The 21,548-nt window shown below is 40.2% G+C and overlaps 1 protein-coding gene across 4 annotated transcripts in view; it reads left to right on the top strand.

Annotated features, from left to right (window-relative positions):
- The window catches only part of PLPPR5 (phospholipid phosphatase related 5), a 115,492-nt gene that overhangs the window by 49,591 nt on the left and 44,353 nt on the right, over positions 1-21,548 (top strand). For all 4 annotated transcript variants that reach the window (XM_009001766.4, XM_035252232.3, XM_078333074.1 and 1 more), the window contains exon 3: positions 392-642. In XM_009001766.4, the coding sequence (XP_009000014.2) occupies positions 392-642 (251 nt within the window). The remainder of the gene's footprint in view (positions 1-391; positions 643-21,548) is intronic.

Here is a 21,548-nt window from a genome sequence, read left to right as displayed (position 1 = left end):
TTTTCAAAAATAGGGAAAAAATAAAATTGCTAATGTTAGTAGAACATGATAGACTCTACCCTCTCAAGGAACACATGGACTGTATGAAACAATTGCATTACCCAGGGTCTGAGAATAAATGTCCTTATTTTATCTTATGTCCTATAAACCTGCCGTGCACAAAACCTAGTAGTAGGCAGTTCAATATGTTAAATAATTTACCACTTCCACCACTCCCAGAAAGCCAGGGAAAGAAATGGAGAGGAATAAAATGAAAGAAACTATGTGTATGTATGGAATATTTTATAGTTTCTACAATATTTTCATTTTGGTTTTTTATAAACTGAAATTTACACACACACACACACACACACACACACACACAATTAAAATTATTTGTTTTCTTCCCCAGGAATTTATACATTTGGACTGTTTGCTACAGATATCTTTGTAAATGCTGGCCAAGTCGTCACAGGAAATCTGGCCCCACATTTCCTTGCCCTGTGTAAGCCCAATTATACAGCACTTGGATGTCAGCAGTATACACAGTTCATCAGTGGGGAAGAGGCCTGTACCGGCAACCCAGATCTCATCATGAGAGCAAGAAAAACCTTTCCATCCAAAGAAGCAGCTCTCAGTGTCTATGCAGCTATGTATCTGACTGTAAGTAATGATTATAAAATTGTTGTCTTAGTCTGTATTACTGTTAATTTTTCCAATCTAGAAATTCTTTTTCCCTGCCATAATGAAAGTCACTTAAAGCACATTCATATCTTTCCACAGGACATTTAATCTATTTTTAATAATAGCTATTTGTACTCTGAACAAAATTAAGTCAGTTGACTCTCATGAGATGGTGTGGATAGTTGGTTGCATTGAAAAATATAGCCATTAACATTTCTATTTGAGAATATGTTTGTCTTTAATTAAACAGGACTTAGAGGAAACAAATTTGTTCTGTAGCATTCCCCATGAACTTGTAATAGCACAATTAAGAGAACTGCTCAGGCCTCTTAGCTGCCCACCCAAGCTCTCATAGTCCCTGCTGGTGGTGAAAGAGGCACTTATTTTTTCTAGAAAGCACTATTGTTACTGGCAACTATATGATCATCATATCTCAATTAGTGTTTAACATTTTCTCATAGAACTAACCAAAGTGTCCTTGGAAATCTATGTATTTTTCCTTTAGTTTTGAGTATTGTCCATCATCTTAGTGGTAAGAGCCAGGCCCCAATGCAGCTATCCTAGGACCTGTAGATGGAAGTGGTGAGTACATTATGCATATACAAAAGGAGAAAGAGTGACAGCCTTGACAGGCAGCTCTTGTCCCCAACAATGGTACCATCAGCCTCTCCCTCTTCACGAGAATGTGCCTTGCAGCTCAGGAGGTGGACTCCAGAGGTCTTCCCTGTAGGCTTTTCCACAAACTCCAGTAAGATCAGATCATGTTTTTTTAGACAGAGTCTCTGTCGCCCAGGTCAGAGTGCAGTGGCATTATCTCGGCTCACTGTAACCTCCGCCTTCCAGGTTCAAGCAATTCTCCTGCCTTAGCCTCTCGAGTAGCTGAAACTACAGGTGTGTGTCACCAAACCCACCTAATTTTTGTATTTTTAGTAGAGATGGGTTTTCACCATGTTGAAACCAGGCTGGTCTCAAACTCTGACCTCACGTGATCTGCCCACCTCAGCCTCTCAAAGTGTTGGCATTATAGGCATGAGCCGCTGCACATGGACAAGTCAGAGAATTTAAATATCGTCTGGGGTTCTCCTTCCCAGTGGTGCCCATTCTGCTTTCCTCCAATTTCAGCTCATTAACAAGAGATCTATAAAGTCCCCAGGACCAGTTTGAAGCTGAATTTGATTATTTCTAATGACTTAGAAAAACTTGGAATTATTCTTTTACCCTTAGGGAGCTATTTTATAATGGAAATGTTTTCAATACAATCATGTCATTTCTAAAGTAGAGAGAATATATGGAATACCCTGTGACATCTCTACTTGAGATTGCAAATAAAGATTACTAAATAGAAGGACAATTTAGGAAGGGAAATAACAGATTACACATAACATTTACAATGGCAGGATAATTTTAGAGTATGCATTTTAATTTTTTTTTTAGGTGAGGTTTTTTTGCTCTTGTTTCCCAGACTGGAGTGCAATGGCATGATTTCAGCTAACTGCAACCTCCACTTCCCAGGTTTAAGCAATTCTTCTGCCCCAGCCTCCCTAGTAGTGGGGATCACAGGAATGCACCACTATGCCTGGCTAATTTATATTTTCTGTAGACACGGTGTTTCACCATGTTGGTCAGGCTGGTCTCAAACTCCTGACTTCATGTGATCCACCTGCCTCGGCCTCCCAAAGTGCTGGGATTGCAAGTGTGAGCCACCACCCCTGGCCACATTTTAACATTTTTAAAGTTTTTAAGCCAAGTTAATTCTATCCCTGACTGCCTGAACATTTTTAAAATTCCATCCAAAAACTTTTTATGAAGTCAAGGATTCTTTCCTTAATCCTGTTCTATCAATTTTCTCTTCCACTGCTTCCTAACTTTTCTGAAGTTTGTCTGTTACAACTTTCTTCTTGCCATCTCACTGTGCCCCCAAACTCAGTTCTTTTAATTTCCCCCATTTTCTTTGGTCCATCTTCACATTCTAAGGTACCTCTAGGCCTGATATGAAGTATGCTAACCCATGCATATTCTTTCCTATTAAAGAAATTGCTTGAATGCATGTTTCAGCTTTACTAATCTATGAAGCACTCAGCCTTAAAATGGGGATTGAAACTTGAGTGAAGCAGAAGTCACAAAATACTTTTCACTCATTGCCGTCACATCTAAATTTGACGTTTATAATTGTATCTGGGTATAAATTGCAAATATACATACATGCCCAAGCCAATGACAGGAGACAAATTCCAGAATACTCTCTGACAAATATTTTAATACTAATAGACATTAGATTCAGACAGGGTGTGGTGGCTCATGCCTGTAATACTAGCACTCTGGGAGACTAAAAGGCAGAAAGATCATTTTGGAGTTTGAGACCAGCCTAGGCAACCTAGCAGACCCTATCTCCACAGAAAAAAAGAAAGGGGAGAAAAAAAACCTCAGCCAGTGTGGCGCTGCATGCCTGCAGTCCTAGCTACATGAGCGACCAAGGCAGGAGAACCTCCTGAGTGCAGGAGTTTCAGGTGACAGTGACCTGTGGTCACTCAACTACACTTCAGCCTGGGTTACAGAGCAAGACTCTGTCTCTAAAATAAATAAATAAATAAAAATTTAAACACAGTGCATGTTAGATTTTGCTGTGTAACCAATGTTTGCCAGTGGTGGTTCTATAATAATATACTCGGCCCTTTTATTCTGGCAAAATAGTGTTTCAAAGGCATTGCCACAGGAGAAAGTATTCTAGTATGCACTAGAAAAATCTTAACATATTGTCTTGCTCCAGTCGACTGGCCACTGGCATGCATTTGTTTTAGAAACTGTTGAGTTATAAATCATACGTTCTGTCACAAAAACTGGGAAATATTAATGACAATAATTATTATAGCAAACATTTGTTGAACCTTTACTCTGTGCCAGGCACCAATTACTTTACTTTTACTAACTTATTAATACTTTACTAATTCCCTTGTATTTTTAAAGTTATTTATCTTAATTATTGATTTAATAATTGATTATTTGTGGTAATTTATTGAATCCTCATTTTCCTAAAGAATGTGATATTATTTTACCCATTTTATATAAATGAGGAGACTCAAAAAGTGAAGTACCTTTCTTGGATCCACGGAACCACAGATTTTTCTGGTGGCAGTTTTTCTGAATGTTCCAGAGAAGGAAATATTATATTATTTTAGCCCTAGTGTGTACATATGGAGCTGAATTCTTTCCTGCACAATCCCAGCATCCAGTAAAGTGTAAAGCCAAAGGTGCAGATGGTAGAATCATTTAGAGCAAAATCCCTCAATAGACACTCCAACGCTGGGAAATCTTCTACCATTACACATTGGTTCAGACTACAAGCTAGGATTCCTCCTTGTAATTACATTGATGGGTACCTCTGTCTTTTTTTTTTTTTTTTTTTTTTGAGACGGAGTTTCGCTCTTGTTACCCAGGCTGGAGTGCAATGGCGCGATCTCGACTCACCGCAACCTCCGCCCCCTGGGTTCAGGCAATTCTCCTGCCTCAGCCTCCTGAGTAGCTGGGATTACAGACCTCTGTCTTTTTAACTATAGATTCTGTTCTCTGCTGTTTCTCTCTCTTTCCCCACCGTGTGTGTGTGTGTGTGTGTGTGTGTGTGTGTGAGTGGCTGCTACGGCAACTCTGAATATAACTCCTGCTGCAAAGGTAAACTTATAGGCAGGCTTTGCTGTTATATTTGAGCTTACATACAAATATATTTCTTCCCACTTTCACTAGAGATAACTTGGGACAACTTTATAATAGAAATTCTGGGGTGTTTGAAACTAATGAAATCTCATGGAATGCTTGCCAGCAAATAGTAGAAAACAGCCATATATTCAATATCCTCTGTGGAAATGGTCTTGTGGCTGTATTTAGTTAAAGGCATATTTATTTAATTTGGTGTTGGTGTAATAAACATACATAAATACATAAATAAAATCAATGAGCCCTGTTATGGAGTATGTAAATAAGAACTGAGAAATACTTTTTTGATGCCTCTTTATGGGGATTAGGAAATAAAATTGAAGAATCTGAACTCAGCCTTGGCATCTGACTTTAATTAAGGCCTTGGGGATACGTTGATCATGGAGCTTTATTTTACTTTACTGAGAACTTTCAGGAATTAAAAAAGCCCTATTTCTATTTTTGGAAGTACTGAAAAAAATTGTGAGGGTTATTTAACCCTCAGCCATCAAATTTATAATTCAGTGTTCAGTGACATTAGAATATTTATATTTGTCTTTGTGGTATTACTTTTCATATAAGTGAGTAAAGGTTTTTCAATTAAAAGCAAATGAACTTCAAGGTTGATTATGAAAATTTACGTTTGATGAATTTCCAGTTAACCTCATAAATTGTCTAAACAGACAGACATGAAATGACCTCCTTGGTCACTTCCAATTCTGACCTTAGGATTTTTGAAAATGTCAAGGAAAAAAAGGTCCATTACATTTATTGGCCTCTGTTTCTATTAAGTGTTGCTGCATCCTAAACCACTCTGGACCTTCAAACAACAACAATCTGTAACTCTCAGGCTACACAGGGTTGACTTGCGGATTTCCTGCTAGTCAGTCCTTGCTTCTCTAATGGGACACACTCAGCTAATGAGAGATCTGGAGTTTGGGCTCAGCTGAGACAGTGCAAATAGCTGGTGCTCTCTCCTTCTCAAGAGGGCTTTCTCGCAAGGGTCATCTTCCCTTATGACATCTCAGAGCCACCTTCCAATCAAGTAATGACCCAAGCTGCAGGGTATCTTGAGACTTAGGTTCCTAAGCTTGTTACACATCTCTGTCACTGTATTTTATTTTCCAGAGAAATCACAAAGCCAGACCAGATTGTTGGGGTTAGAGAAATAGATTTTACCTAGAGATGGGAGGTACACCAAAGTCAGATTGTAGTGAGGAGTATATATACTGGGATGGGAAGAATTTGTGGCATTAAACAATTTACCCCAGTCTTTTCCCAGAATACTGGTGGAAACTCTAAAATATCATTCCCTCTCTCCCCCTCCTCATTGGTGGCGAGTCGTTGGCATTATCCAACTCTCTTTTCCCACACAGCCACCTTTTATAATAAGCTCACAAAGTCCCATGCACAACAGCCACTGCTTACAGGCTGCTGAGACAAGGGTTAAATAAACACAATCCACTGGTGTCTGTTTTCCCCACTCTGCTTTTGAGACTTATTATGTAATTCTGTATAGGAGGGTGACCCAGCCCTAACTCAGAGGTATAAGGATTCAGGGAGTGGATGTCAGTTTACTTGTAGCAAGTGATTTCATGAGACTGGTCAGGGATTGTATTTAGAAGAAGAAAAATTGGGTGAGCAAAATGAAAAGCTCCAGGCTGCCATCATATACTTCTTTTCACTGGCAAATGAGATCTAGCTGCCATCAAAAGTGATTCCTTAAATCGCTTTTGTACATTATTCCTCCCTGCTTAGGAATAATGTACTGCTGAAATGTATAGGGTCCCTGTGCTCTAAATTTCAAACGAGCAAATTTGATGAAGTGTCTACTGTGTAATACATCAAAAATATTTACTGAGCATGCACTCATAATGTGACTGCTATAGTACTACTGTGACTACTGGTGCCATGACCACTATTATTAGTCGACTGATGTTTCGCCTATTAGCCTTCAGCTAAGTGTTATTGATGTAGATGGAGGACAGTACAAAAGACATTGTGAAGCACACACTGGGTTCCAATATTTTCAGTACTATGGACCCATTTCATTATTAACCCTGTCTCCCTTTCCCTACATTCCTTCATGAACTGCATGTTTTAAAATCGTTAAACACTTTTTAAATCTTTAAAATATGATCCCATTTTGTCTTAGGCCCAGATATTAAATAATTGCTCATAATCATAAAATATAATAATGCTGTTTTGCAGTTATATACGTGCAATTATTAAAATGGCTTGGATGATAATAATTAAGTAAATGACTAAACACCCAGGATACTGTGCATCCTTACCTTAATTTTACTTGGCTTTTGTAAAAGACACTTATATTTGGGTATTTTGTGATTGACATGTGGCTCTATAATGGTATCTGATTCTTCAGTCACATCACAGAAACTCCTGTGCTTTCAACAACCACTAACAACATGAGATCACCAGTATTGCCAAATGATTTAGTGTATTCCCAGCCAAAAGCAAAGAATGTTGACGTTTTAGTTAATGCATGTGGGCTTATTATGGGTAAATATAGCATTCGATTAGGCTCTTTGAAATATTGAAAAATGTGTCATAAAATTATATTTACGTGCCTGGGGTCTCTTAGATGTTAGCAAACATAGGCTTGGGGACTGCTGATAGTATCTTGAACATTCTAATTAACAAAAGAGGACTTTCTATTCTAGGACAATATAAGATAGGGCTGTATTACGGCTTCCCAGGACCCTAGGTACCTGTGCCTTCATGGGCCCCTTCCACTATAAACAAAATGAAAAATGATATTTTACAACTGTATTTCTATAAAAATTATATATGAATATTGTACATTAAATATTTCCTTTCACCTAAAAATTCACATTTACCTTCTGCTTCTAAAAAAAGTTATGATATTTTCATGGGTCCTTCAAAGTGTCATGGGCCCTAGGTACTGTGCTTACTGTACTGCTGGGTTAGTCTGTCCTGAAGAGGGTATATAATATAAAGTTCTTGATGGAATATGATTGTTAGAGTATCTCTCAATGACAAGTCCCACAGTGTTCAGGAGAGACGAGGTCCTGCTAGCAAGCATCACAGGAAGTGCTTCAGAGGAGAGTAGTACTTGGGGTGAGTCTTCAAGATGGACATGATTTGGTTAGGGGAAGAAGTGTCCCTGGGAAGGGCAATAAATAGCAGGAGCAAAAGCAAAGAACAAGAAACACTGAAACAATCAGAAACAAGTAAGGGGGAACCTCAGCACAGAGGCATAGATGGGGAACTGTGGAACTTAAGGATTAGCAAGAGTGACTAAATCAGGAAGACTTTGTAAACCAACCTGAGGCTTTATGACTTGAATTAATAAGCAATATGGAGCTGAGAAATGACATTACAAAGCAGTGCTTCAGAATGGCTGTGTTTGATTTAATTCCATAAATATATATTGAATACGTAGAATGCATCAGGTCTCTACATACTGATATAAACTCCTTCTGGAGCTTAAAAATGGTCTGGTAGAGAGTAACGAGAGAATTAAAATTGAAAGAAACTAAAAGCAAAGGAAAGCTTTTAAGAAGATCATCACAGAATCTCAGGCATAAAATCAAAATCCTGAGACAGAATCTCGGGATTTGGATTTGGATTTGGATTTGGATTTGGATTTGGATTTGGATTTAGCTGGTTTCCTTAAGATTGGGAGCCCTCATGCTGATGCGACCAGGACCAGATGAAATGAAATAAAATTCATAGTTTCTGAGGGATGGAATAAGCTAGGACTCTGTGAGCTGCCAAGCCTGAGCCCACGGCAGGGTGAGCACAGATTGGAGCTGCTAGGGAATCTCTAAGCACCCTCTCCTGAGGCACAGGAATAGGCACATCAATCTAGATCTCGAGCCAGTACTGCACTGTACACCTCAGAGTTTCTAAAGCATCATGAGCTAGTACACTGTGGCTAAATGTGGCCGAGTTCATGGGCCAGTTTTTCTGCTGTTTTCTTGCAAACCCATGTCGCAGTTACCATTTATTGAAAAGTGGCTATGGGCCTAGCATTATAGTAGTTACTTTACCTTACCTCTTTATATGGCTAATTCTTTAGAATGGCTGAAATGAAAATATGGCTGTCTTTATTTTACAGGTAACAAAACTGAGACTATGAGAAGCTAGTTAACTTGTCCAGGGTGATTCAGCTAGTATGTGTTACAGCCAGGAATGTGACTCAGGCCATTGTGACTCTGAATTATTATTTGCTCTTTTCCATCACATTGTCTCCCGGGATGTACACGCATTGAAGAGAAGGCAGCCAAACTTTGAGTTATCCTCAGAGTCCAGTGCCTCACACATAGCAGATGAAGGAAACTTGTTGTTGATTTTAATTAAATGTTGCATAGTATGAATTAGGAAGATAGTTGAAAATGTATGTGCTCTAGAAACTCCTGTCTCGTGTCCTGTTTTCCAGGTGACCAGGTAGCTCCAGCACTAAAAGTCATATAAATAGTTTTGATTATTGGATTTTAATGGTACTTTTTTAAGTGAATGCATATTTTGTTCTCATAATTTTTATATGTTCTGCTCTGCACATCATTTAAGGTGTTAAATAACTTTCCTTTTTAAAGTGACAACTTCTAGGCATTTTTAACTTCTTTACCATATGCAACTATTAACTGCATTGCAACAAAACTAACCCTGGCAGTGCTTATAGCTGGGTAGAACTCCATGGTAGGGACAAGGTGGAACAGAACAACAACAACTTATAATGAGCAGCTCTGAATATATGGTTGTTAGATATCCTGGGACCAATATTCCATTTCTGCCAGGCCCAGTAACATGCTCAATTCTGTTTTTCAAAAGACACGTAATTATCTGCTGCAGGTGACATGGCCTTATTCCTGCATCCTTGGGGCATACATGGTGATTTCCCCACTGGAGCTTGCCATAAGCTTCAGACTATACGTTTTCCCACCACTGACACATCAAGCCCTATAACATCTGCTGGATCACATGGCCCAAGTACCAGGGCTGCTCTCCCCACAGCCTGTACCTGCTGCAGAGCCCTTTCTTGCTTCAGGTCCTGAAGGTATTTAAAGTTGGCAGCTTTTTATGTCACCCAATATCTCAGTCCATTCAGACTGCTATAACAAAATGTCATAAACTGCATATAATATATAAACAAAAGAAATTCATTTCTCACAGTTTTGGAGACTAGAAAGTCCAAAATCAAGGCTCTGGTAATTTAGTGTCTGGTGAGGGTCTGCTTTCTGGTTCATACATGGTGTCTGCTCACTGTGCCCTCACGTGATGGAAGGTAAGAGCTAGCTCTCTGGGCTCTGCTCTCAAAACCTAAGCACCCCACCTCCTAATACCATCACTTTGTGAGTTAGGATCTCAACATATCAATTTGTGAGGGGGATACAAACATACAGATAACAGCACTTAGCATATGAGGCAGAGCAATACTTACTAGTATGGGATGTATTTTTACCAAAACCCAAAATGATCTACAAGGTACTGTGCTTCCTTCTTTGTGGTAGGGATATGAGATGCAGCAAGTGTCTTTTACTTTGGAAGGAATGTCTAGCATGCCTCTGACCACTGGATCCCTTAAATCTTTACTGATGTCATTAGGCCCCTGAATACTGTAGGATTTATCTCCCCAAATCGGGAATGTCTTTGTCTTACCAAGGCCTACAGTGTGCAGCCACCTCTTGTTTATCTTGTCTTGTCAGCATGATGTCTTGTATGTAAATGATCAATGACATCTAAACTGTGGGACATCCAAACTATCTCTATCTCTTTGTCTAAGTTATGGCAGAGAGTGGGAGGGTTAATAGAGAACTGACATCAACTGTGATGTAAGGAATTGCCTATTTCAGGTGCATGTGAACTGTTTCTCATCCTCTTTCTTGAATGAAATTGAAAAGAACCCATTAAACAAATCAATGGCCAATATTAGTTGGTTGAAGATTCAGTGGTCTACACTTGTTCTTCAGGATCTGTACAGTCTAGTGAATTACATAGAAATAGAAGAATCAGCACTCCTGGATTATTGAGATCTTAAGAGGTGACATTAAATCTTCACCATCCTCCCTCCAATAATGCAGTAGTTTTTTTATTTATTATCTTGGAGTTTCAGAAGCTTCCAACTGAATTCCCCCAATAAGTAGTTACTCCACCTGTCAAGTACTGTGCATCCCCATTTATATACTAATGGACTGAGAAAATGACCCCTGGATATGCTCACAGACTTAGTAGATCCGCTATCAACCAGACTTTGGCCTGGACTCAATTATCACCTAGGCTCATATGTCCCTACTCTGTCAGCAGGGCAAGATGGCACTAATTCAGGTCTCCAGGTATCATTGTCTGCACAGACCTGTGTCCAGTCATCCTCAAAATATCTGGATATTCTTTTTTCTACAGTGTATGGAAACCTGAATAAAGGGCTGTGGGTCTTCTCGAAGAAGGACTGGGAAAATCATTACAATGTATACCTCCTGTAGTGTTTCAGGGTCCTTCCTTCTGGGGACCTGATGCCTCTATAGGCAAGGAAGTCATTCAGTATTGGTAACTGTGCAGAGAGTTGAAGTTTTTCACTGAGGCACCCACCTTCAGGTCATACATTCCCAATTTTTGGGCATGATATATATTGGGTAGTCTCATGGCTCCGTGTCTGTTTTGCCCCTAAGGGATGCTATGTTCTATAAATCATCTCTAAAACTTTCTGTGTATCCATCCCTTTGGCTGTCACTCTGGCTTTGTGAATTGTTATGACGATTGGGACCCATGGGATTTTGGTAATTAGGCCCAGCACCTGGGCTTTCTTTCTTCAGGGACCCTGTAATCCCCATTGATATTAATGCACCCAGCTTTGTGACAGCCTCCCCTACCATCAGCCCCGACCCACAGAGAAGAGGCAGCACTGAACTTCTGAGTGATGCTGGTGTCCCTCTCACAGGTACTCTCTGATGCCTCAGTGAATGGCATGTCCACTCCTCTAGGCTAATAATTATCTGGTGGGCTTTCAGTTCTCCTATGATGTGTACCTTCCAGTAATGCCCAATTCCTGGAGCCTTTTAATTCCTTCCTCTACTTATTTGCCAAGACAATTCAGGAATTTCGCCCTCATTCAGATAGGGCTATCACTTTTTCCATGCTTGTGGGAGCCAGCCCAGCAGGGAGTTTTTATTATCCAATGCACTAGAGATGGAAACTCAGCTCACTGCTTTCCTTACACCAGAATGACACGGTATTTCTTGAATGGTGATTAGAGAAACTTACTTGTATGGCTGCCACACTGCTTTCACATAGCTCTAATGCAGAGAGGCTCTAACATGCTAAGGCACAGCCAGAGATGAATAGTGTAATATAGTATCTTATCTGATCCTCCCTGAGTCAAATATATTTACATTTTAAGTGCCTTAATATATAGGAAAAAAATGTATAGCACTCTAGGCCGGGCATGGTGGCTCAGGCCTGTAATCCCAGCCCTTTGGGAGATCACTTGAGGGCTAAATTCCATCTCTACTAAAAATACAAAAAAAAAAAAAAAAAAAAACAGCCGGGAATGGTGGTGTATGTCTGTAGTTCTAGTTACTCAGGAGGCTGAGGCTAGAGAATTGCTTGAACCTGGGAGTTTGCAGTGAGCTGAGATTGTACCACTAAATTCCAGCCTGAGCAACGGAGGGAGACTTTGTGTCTCTCTTTCTCTTTCGTTCTATTTCTTTCTCTCTCTCTCTTTCTCTGTCATCTGTAATTGCAGTTATCAAACTCCTTCTAAATTGAGGATACATTTAAACGGAGGAGATTTCTTGGTCCCTCTTCTGTTGTATTACAATAAAGATTACCTTCTTATAAGCACAGTGTGCTTTGAGCTATTTGTTTGTTTATGCTATTTAAAGAAACTCTTAGAAGGAGAACAAAAGCCTCCAAAGAACAAGTAGAAATCTCTCTATAATAATACAGCAATTTCGGGTATAAAAATAATTATTGAGTTCTTACGGTGTTAAGTACTTTATGTTCAGTATATTTACTGCTTTCTTTGTTCTGTCAAATACATTAATCGGGCATCTTTCTATTACAGAGACTTATGCTATTAACTTTTGTACATTATAGGGAAATATATTCTCCTTGGACATGCTAAAACTTTCACCATCAAAAAAAAAAAAAAAAAAAGACGAAACCTACAACCACACAAAAAAATTTTCATTAATTCAAGGTACCGTCCATCTTTAAAAGAAATTTCTAGAAAGATTATTTTATACTTTCTCACCTTATGAACCAGTTACATGGGGTTTGTCCCTTCACCTCCACCACACACACACACACACACACACACACACACACACGCACACGCACACGCACACTCTCCTGAAACCACTTCTCAGACTTCATCCCCCAGATCTTACCAAGAGCATCTTCAGATGCTTGTCTTGCTGGCCATCTCAATAGCATTGATACTCTTAATTATTCCCTCCTAGTTCAGCTTTTCTCTTTTTAAGATGTTGGAAACATTGTATTCTTCAAACTTGCTTTTCTGCTCATTAAGTGGTGTATTGCAATGTCAGAAAACTGTTACCAGCAGTTGTCCAGGTTCTGCTCTAGATCTTTTCTTCCCTCTGTTATCCCTTCCAACAGTGATCTCATCTGTTCCCACTTCCATGCCTTTCAAGTGAACCCCACAACTCCTTCATTGACTTTAACCTCTCTCTTCAGCTCCAGACTTTATGCCTAACTTGAACATGTCTCTGGAGTGTCTCATCAACACCTTACTCACAGATTTTTAACAAACCAAAATCAAGATCTTGTCACTGCTCCCAACCATCCCCTGCTTTTGTGTCTTCTGATTTGATTATTGGCATTCCTACCCTCCCAGTTACGCAAGCCTGAAATATTTGAGTCATTCTCAACTCCTCCCTTTTCCACACCCCTACATCCGAAAATGTCTGATTAATTTGGTAGGTTCCATATTTGAAATATCTCCAAAATCCAGACTCTTCATACATGTTATCCTACTGGTTGACTTTAGCTTCTTTATATTGATTGCCTTGACTATTGCAAGAGCGTCTCCAATAAGCTTCCTGACATAATTCTTTATCCCTGTCCATTCTGTGCTTTGCCACTGGAGTAACAGCCCTGAAGCATGAGTTGTAAGCACTTCTCGCTTTGCAGAAAAAGCTCTCCATAGCCTCCTCCCCCACACCTTTCAAGGGTGACACTCCTTCATGTGCCATACCATGCCTTCTTAGCCCTGGCTAAAAGCTGTCTTCCCTCCAGATATGGACTGAATTGTGCCCTCCCATGATTCATATGTTGAAGCCTTAACGCCTAAGTGATGTATGTGGAGATGAAGCCTTTGGGAACTAATTAGGGTTAGATGAGATCATGAAGGGGTAAGGCCCTCATGACGGGATTGTGTCCTTATAAGAAGAGACAGCAGAGAACTTGCTTCCTCACTGTCTCCACCATGTGAGGACACAGCAAGGAGGCAGCATCTGTAAGCAGAAAGAGCCCACCTCAGAACTCAAGTACCAGCACCCTCATCTTAGACCTCTAGCTTTTAGATCTGAGAGAAAATTAAGTTCTGTTGTTTTTGCCACTCAGCCTATGGCCTTTTGTTGTGGTGCCCAACATGACTCTCCTCCTTTACTGCATAATGCCCTCTCTCCCTTCATGTGAACTCAGTCTATATTAGACTACTCTTGATCACTCTAGGCCACTCGTTCCCACGAGACTATTTGTGCTATTCTCTCAACCTGCATTTCCAGTGCCCCCAACCTCCGTAATCACCGATCAAAATTTTATTCACCTTTTTGTGTGTCCATCAGCGTGCTCTATAATAAATAATAGAAAATGAGTCAAGTTGAATTAAACAAAATGAGGTGAAAGGAGAGGCTTGAAAATGATACTCAGGGAAGGAGCAGGAACCAATAGAACCTAAGTAGCCAGAACCACAGCCAAGACCAGACACTAGGAAAGATGTGCTGAGGATACACGGTTCTGACTGCAGGACCCTGGTGCTGCAGGCACCGGGCACCACCACTTCTCCATGCCTCCACCTGCATTGCCACCACTGCAGCTGCCAAGTGGCAGAAATGTTTCACTTCACCTGCTTCTTTGCATCATTTGTAGAGCATCTGGTTGACTAAGTGTGGATCATGTGCCAGTGGCCACACTCAAATTTTGGTTTAGCTTTGCTGGTGGGATAGAATATATGCTTCCCCTACAGGAGACAATACATGTGGAGAATTTCCCAATCACAAGAAGGGGGTGAGATGCTAAGTAGTGGGAATTTCTTTTTATCTTTGCAACCAGGATTAAGCATGATCTCCTTTTAAAGCTTTGTCTCATCTTTTTATTTAAAATTAACCTGCCCATCTTCACTGGTGCACCTACCTAGCTTATTTGACACAAAAGCAAATCACTTTTAGCATTCCTTTGTCAAAATGGAAAAATTATTTTCAGTAATATGTGATAATAATCACTGTTTTATTGATTTATTTAGTTTTAAGAATAGGTAAAGCATATTTTAAAAATATGCTATATATGTACTGTTAAATTTAAAAATTTAAATACAAATTTAACTTTTTAACTTTTGTTTTAAGTTCAGGGGTAATGTGCAGCTTTGCTATGTAGGTAAACATGTGTCATAGGGGTTTGCTGTCCAGATTATTTCATCACCCAGGTAGTAAGCCTAGGACCTATTAGTTATTTTTCCTGACCCTCTCCCTCCTCCCACCCTCCTCTCTCCAATAGGCCCCAGTGCATGTTGTTCCTCTCTATGTGTCCTCATCACTTAGCTCCCACTTGTAAGTGAGAACAGGTGGTATTTGGTTTTGGTTTTCTGTTTTTATGTGAGTTTAATAAGGTTAACGAACGCCAGCTCCATCCATGCTCCTTCAGAAGACATGATCTCATTCATTATTATGCCTGCATAGTATTCTATGGTATATATGTGCCACATATTCTATATTCAGTCTATCATTGATGGGAATTTAGACTCCAAACACTGGCGTTCCAGTGAACCAGACACAACTGCTTCTTGTACGAGCCCATAGTTGACTCCATGTTTTTGCTATTGTGAGTAGTGGTGCAGTGAACATACACGTGCATGAGTCTTTGTGATAGAATGATTTATATTACTTTGGATATATCCCCAGTAATCTACATTTATGTAAATATATAAATATTTTAATTTTAAAACTATAAATATTCAGTATGCTGGTAAGTATGGACTAAAATTTGCGCTTATCCAGCAAAAATACTATACATTTTCTTTGAGACAATCTTGCCCTGTTTCTCAGGCTGCTTAATTATTTGTATATTCCTCACTGCAGCCCTGAACTCCTGGGCTCAACCACTTTTCCCACTTCAGCTTCCCAAGTAGCTGGGATTAAAGGTATGAGCACCACACCCAGCAAAAACACTACACTTTGCATTCACACTATTTTATTGTTTTAAGTTTTAGATATGAATAAAAACTCCAAGTGGTCACATAGAGTGGAAGAATTGAAATAGCTCCGGTTATCTTTCTTCATTTTTACAATTACTATGCCATCATGCCTTTTTTCCTTTTTTTTTCTTTCTTTTCTTTTTTTTTCAAATCTACTGTTTAAATGCAGCACCACAGGAGTTGGAGACACTAAATGCACCAAAAGCTACAAATGGTCCCCAACCTCTACAAACTTACTCTTCAGATGAATATAAGTAGCTGAGTCCACATGTTTGCCAGGGGGCAAATGTATATAGCTGGGCATTCTTTGAATTAATTTCCGTGTGTAACGCAGTATTTATTAGAGATTATATAGCGAAAGTGTGCTTATTTGAAGCTTACGTACATATAATTCTCGACAATAGCTGCAACAGTTATTTCAACTTAAATCAGTGTTCTGTTTGCTATTGCTCCGTAACAAGCCAACCCAAACTTAGCATAAAACAACCATTTTACTATGCTCACAGACTCTGTAGGTCAGATACTTGAAAAAGGCAAAATGTGGCTATCTTTTCCCTTTTCCATGTTTTCAGCCTTAACTGGGAAGATTCAGTCTGACATCAAAGGTGACTTAATAGCCAGGACATGCAGTCATCTGAAGGATTGCTCGTTCACCTTACTGCACCTGGGCTAAGAGGAGGTGAAGACAACAGCCTACCCATAGTATTTTCTCATGCCTTGGCTTCCACACAGTGTGGCAGCTCCAGGGAGTGCAGCTTCCTAAAAGGCTCCAAGCACCAGTGTTCCAGTGAACCAGGCAAAAATGCATCTTATGAGCTCATAGTGTCACATCTACTGCATTTTCTTGATAACAAGTGAATTACCAAGGCTGCTGAGATTCAGAGGGGGGGAATTTGACCCCTACCTCTTGATAGGGAAGATTTAAGGATGCAAGGGGTTAGAGACTGTTACAGCCATCTTTGGAGAATACAGTGTGCCACAACCAACAAAAGATTTGGAGGGCAGGAGTGTGTTATCACTGACACTGTTTAGAATTGCTAGAGCATGGCAACAATAAAGAACAGATAGACATTTAGCAGGTTTTATTGTTGCATCCCCTGATTGCCTGCACCTGGGCAGACTGCTGTGCTCCACCCTTAGTTTGCCACTGCCCATGTTCTGATCTCTGAAGGCCTTGGTAATGTGGCACTTAAAAAGGTTAGTGATTACCCTTGTCCCGTTATCATGTATGTATTCCTACCTCATGTAGACTACAAAGTCTCTGAGGCTACAGACTTTCTCTGTAGCCATTACAGTGCCAGCCAGAGTGTAAATATAACCCAGACTTAGAAAACTATGTTGATCGAGTCCAACAACAACAGCCGTATATTCAGTGCTTATTATTTGGAAGTAAGACTTTCTAATAGATGCCTTGCCCTTGTCTTCTAATAAATCTATTGTCTCAGTGTATTGTTAGGCAGAACAAATACTCGAGACTTAGAGGCTGTGCCTACGCAAAGCACTGGATCGATTGTTCTGAATAATAGGTCTAATTCCTTAAATAAACTAACCATTTGCATTTTATCTGGCAATTCTGTTAAATCCAAGAGAGATGGTGTGATCCACCTTGACATTTATATAAGACCCCACATATCCTCCCACTAAGCCTCTTCACAACTCCAACCTCAACTGGGACAACTTTTAAGTGATCCCATAGTTGGATATACTGCCTGAAGGAGATCCATGCCTATGCTGAGGATCAGGAAGTTTTGCTGCACACCCGTAAACAATCCTAAGTACCCCTGGCATGGTGGCCGGTGGATTGGATTTGAAAATGCTGGCTGGAGGCCTTCTTGTCCCTAGCTGAGTCTGTGGCTGCTCATGGCCATGTCTTCAGCACCTTGTACATACAGCATGGGATCCTTCAGCAGCCCACTTCAGAATGTTCCTCACACACTCCAAGAAGTCCTAAGACTTAAGACCTTTTGACTCTTATTTCGTTTCACAAAAGAGTACACTGCATTTGTGTGAATAATAAGCAATTTCCCCTTTGGGAGGCCGAGGCGGGTGGATCACGAGGTCAGCAGATCGGGACCATCCTGGTCAACATGGTGAAACCCAGTCTCTACTAAAAATACAAAAAATTAGCTGGGCACGGTGGTGCGTGCCTGTAATCCCAGCTACTCGGGAGGCTGAGGCAGGAGAATTGCCTGAACCCAGGAGGTGGAGGTTGCGGTGAGCCGAGATTGCGCCATTGCACTCCAGCCTGGGTAACAAGAGCGAAACTCCATCTCAAAAAAAAAAAAAAAAAAAAAAAGCAATTTTCCTCTATTTGTGCCAGTACTGTGCTAAGGGCTTTACATAGATTATCTCATTTAATCCCTACAGTCAAATTTCATGGGTACAATTATAATTCTCAAATTAAAGCTTAGAAAACTGAGGCTCAGAGAAATTTAATAACTTGCCCAGAGTCACACAGTGGTCTATGCTGGACACAGGGTCTGAGTCCGGAACGTCTCCCACGTGTACTCTCTCAACTACTTCATTCCATCGCCTCCCGCTTGCAGCCAGTAAACTCGGGTCACGTTGGGGTGGTTGCCCCTGCAGAATTCCAGGTCCTTTTCCCTGGGCACTTCATTCTGGGTGGCTAACGTCTCTTTAGTTTTTTGGAAGAGAGTGGTCCTCTTCTACGCACATGGCCATGGCATAATGCAGTGCTCTGACACTGCTGGCTTTTTAGTAAAGAGTGAGAGCAAGTAATCAAAGTGCACCTGCCAGATGAGGAGTACTAAAGGAACCAAAGCATGTAAGGCAAGCACATTTCTTATATTTAACTATTCTTAATGGCCCCTGTGTTCTCATATTCCTTGCTATTAAGTTGAACTTACAGTGACACCCACTAATTCAATGGAGCTATTTTTAACAGAGAATCACAGGGACGTTGCACTTGTTCTTGTCATCGGTTTCCCTGATCCCATAAAGTTTTCTTATTGCGTACTTTCTATTTCATGAAGCTCTATGGCATTGATAGCATAAATTGGGGATTATTACAAATATAATTAAAATAAAGAAAATTAAACAGTAAAGGTGAACACTCATATTACCTCGTATGATAAAACTGCTCTCCACTCCCACTTGTACAAACTTAGTTCAGACCCTCATTATGGCTTACCTGGATTGCTCATAAAAATTTTCTAATAACCTCTACTCTCCCTGGTTGAAATTCATTCATTCTTTATATGATTGCCTGCACAACTTCCTAAAATGGAGATTATGATGTGCGGGCCTGGCTTCATGGATGTGGGACCTGGTTCAGGTCCTGTCTCCAGCATATACCAGCTCACACAGGGCCCATGCTCATTAGGACTCCATGCTTGGTTTAATGTTGTGCTGTCACTATCTTCTAATGTGTAATGATTTTTGAACAACAGATCTGTCATTCATTTTTATTTTGCACTGGACCTTACAAATTTTATACCCAGTTCTATAACATACAATCATGAATCCACCCCCATCTCCATAAAGGCTCCAGAAGCCGTTCTGTGAATTACCTAAGAATTCATGAATGTGGTTTAGAAGCATCTGGATTTTCTGTAAACATCCTTCCACTTTAAACTTTTTAAAAATTCTGTGAACCATCAGGTGCTTTACAGATGGAAGGCTAACAAAGACCTAATGTTTACACAAATACATCAAAAACAATCCAGCGATAATGAACCAAATGTGACATTCATTTTGGTTTGTAGTGTGCTTGCGTAACTGTTTGATCGGACACCTCATTCTGTTGACTTGTACTGACCTGTTGGTCACACACAATTCCCAGGGTTTTTCTTCTGCAGTGACCTTTATCTGTTACATTACATTAACAGATCTAGATTGTTATTATTATTGATTAGTAATTTTCACTGTCATCAGTTATCTTAGTGTCCAACAAGAGATTTCTAAAAGAGCTCAAAATATATGAATCTTGATTTCACTATATTTTTAAGTCAATTTATAACTTCTAGACAACATGTGAGAGAAGAAATATAGGTCATAAAACCAAACAATTTTAAGTTGGTTAAATTACAAACCATTGAAATAAAAATTGATTCACTTATTAGCCAATTTAACGAATTATTACTGAGCACACAGCAGGTCTAAGAATTTAAAGGCAAAGACACTCAGCCCCTGCTTTGAGGGTGCTTAATACCCAGATGCAGCCGGGAGTAGGAGGCCAAAAACAACTCAACACTACCAATTACATGTTTAATAAGTGCTATTGGGGCTGAGTGCGGTGGCTCACGCCTGTAATCCCAGCACTTTGGGAGGCCGAGGTGGGTGGATCACAAGGTCAAGAGATCGAGACCATCCTGGTCAACATGGTGAAACCCCATCTCTACTAAAAATACAAAAAATTAGCTGGGCATGGTGGCGCGTGCCTGTAATCCTGGCTACTCAGGAGGCTGAGGCAGGAGAATTGCCTGAACCCAGGAGGCGGAGGTTGCAGTGAGCCGAGATCGCGCCATTGCATTCCAGCCTGGGTAACAAGCAAAGAACTCCGTCTCAGATAAATAAATAAATAAATAAATAAATAAATAAATAAATAAGTGCTATCATACACGGGCACAGGGTAATGGGGCAGCCAGAAGGCTTTTCGGAGGCAGAAGTGATAGCTAAGGAAGAGACAGTCAGGCAAGGATGGTGGGTGGTTGAGGACTGCATTGATTTTTTTAGGGCTGCAAATTACCAAACAACTGGTGGCTTATAACGATATAAATTTATTCTCTCATGGTTCTGGAGGCCAGCAATCTGAAAGCAAGGGTTTAGCAGGACTCTGCTCCTTCTGAAGGCTCTAGAGGAGAATGCTTCATTACATCGTTCAGCTTTGGTGGCTGTGAGTGTTCCTTGGCTTGCGGCAGCCTCACTCCAATCTCTGCCTCCACAAGGTAACATTCACATGGCCTTTTACTGTGCATTCCACCCTATTTCTGTCTTTGTCTTCTCTTCTTTCAAGGATAGTTCCTATTGGCTTTAGAGCTCACGCTAAATCTAAAATGATCTCATCTTAAGATCCTTAACTAATGACATCTGCAAAGATGATTTTGCCAACTGAGGGAGTATTCACAGGTTTCCAGGATTAAGTCTTGGATGTAACTTTTTGGGAGCCACTATTCTACCCACTACAAGGAGTCAGGGAGATAACAGAGTAATTTGGAGCAAATGATAAGTAGTTTAACATGGCTAGAGCATAGTTTCTGGGATGGGAGGGTAGGATAAGGCTGAAGAGCAATGAAAGGCCACATCAGGAAGACCTTTTTCCTAATGCTTGGAAGCTGGAACTTTTTTCTGAGTGCAGCAGAAACTTTACACAACTGCTTGCCCTTCGGTGAGCTTTCTGTGCCCCTGCTTGTTCCTTTAGGGAAGTGAACTAATGTTGCTTTCCTAGTCCAACTAGAAAATGTTAGTATTTGCCTAGCACATTTTCAAATATGTTTTATGATTTGCCAAGCTTTTAAAGTTGATATATTTCATATTAGACCTTTACATCTTATTCTTGAAATATGAGTGATATGGTGGCCCTGGACTTATGGTCACTAATGCAATAACTGGTTGGAGCTGAGCATTACTCTCCCCTTTAGAAGGCACATGTTCTCATCCGTTGGCCTCGGTTCTCATTCATTGTTTCTTCAACACAAGGCTGGGGCCATTGACTCTATATCTCTCTGCCTTTGCTGTTGGCTTTTTCTTTACTGGCACACTTGGTTCATTTATATTATCCGACTTTCCCTTAAGTGAATTTGTAATGCTCTCCTTACAAATAGTG

This window comes from Callithrix jacchus, chromosome 7, assembly GCF_049354715.1.
Source record: "Callithrix jacchus isolate 240 chromosome 7, calJac240_pri, whole genome shotgun sequence".
Lineage (NCBI taxonomy): Eukaryota > Metazoa > Chordata > Mammalia > Primates > Cebidae > Callithrix > Callithrix jacchus.
Note: the sequence above shows the minus strand (reverse complement) of the source record. Positions and strands in the feature narration are given on the sequence as shown.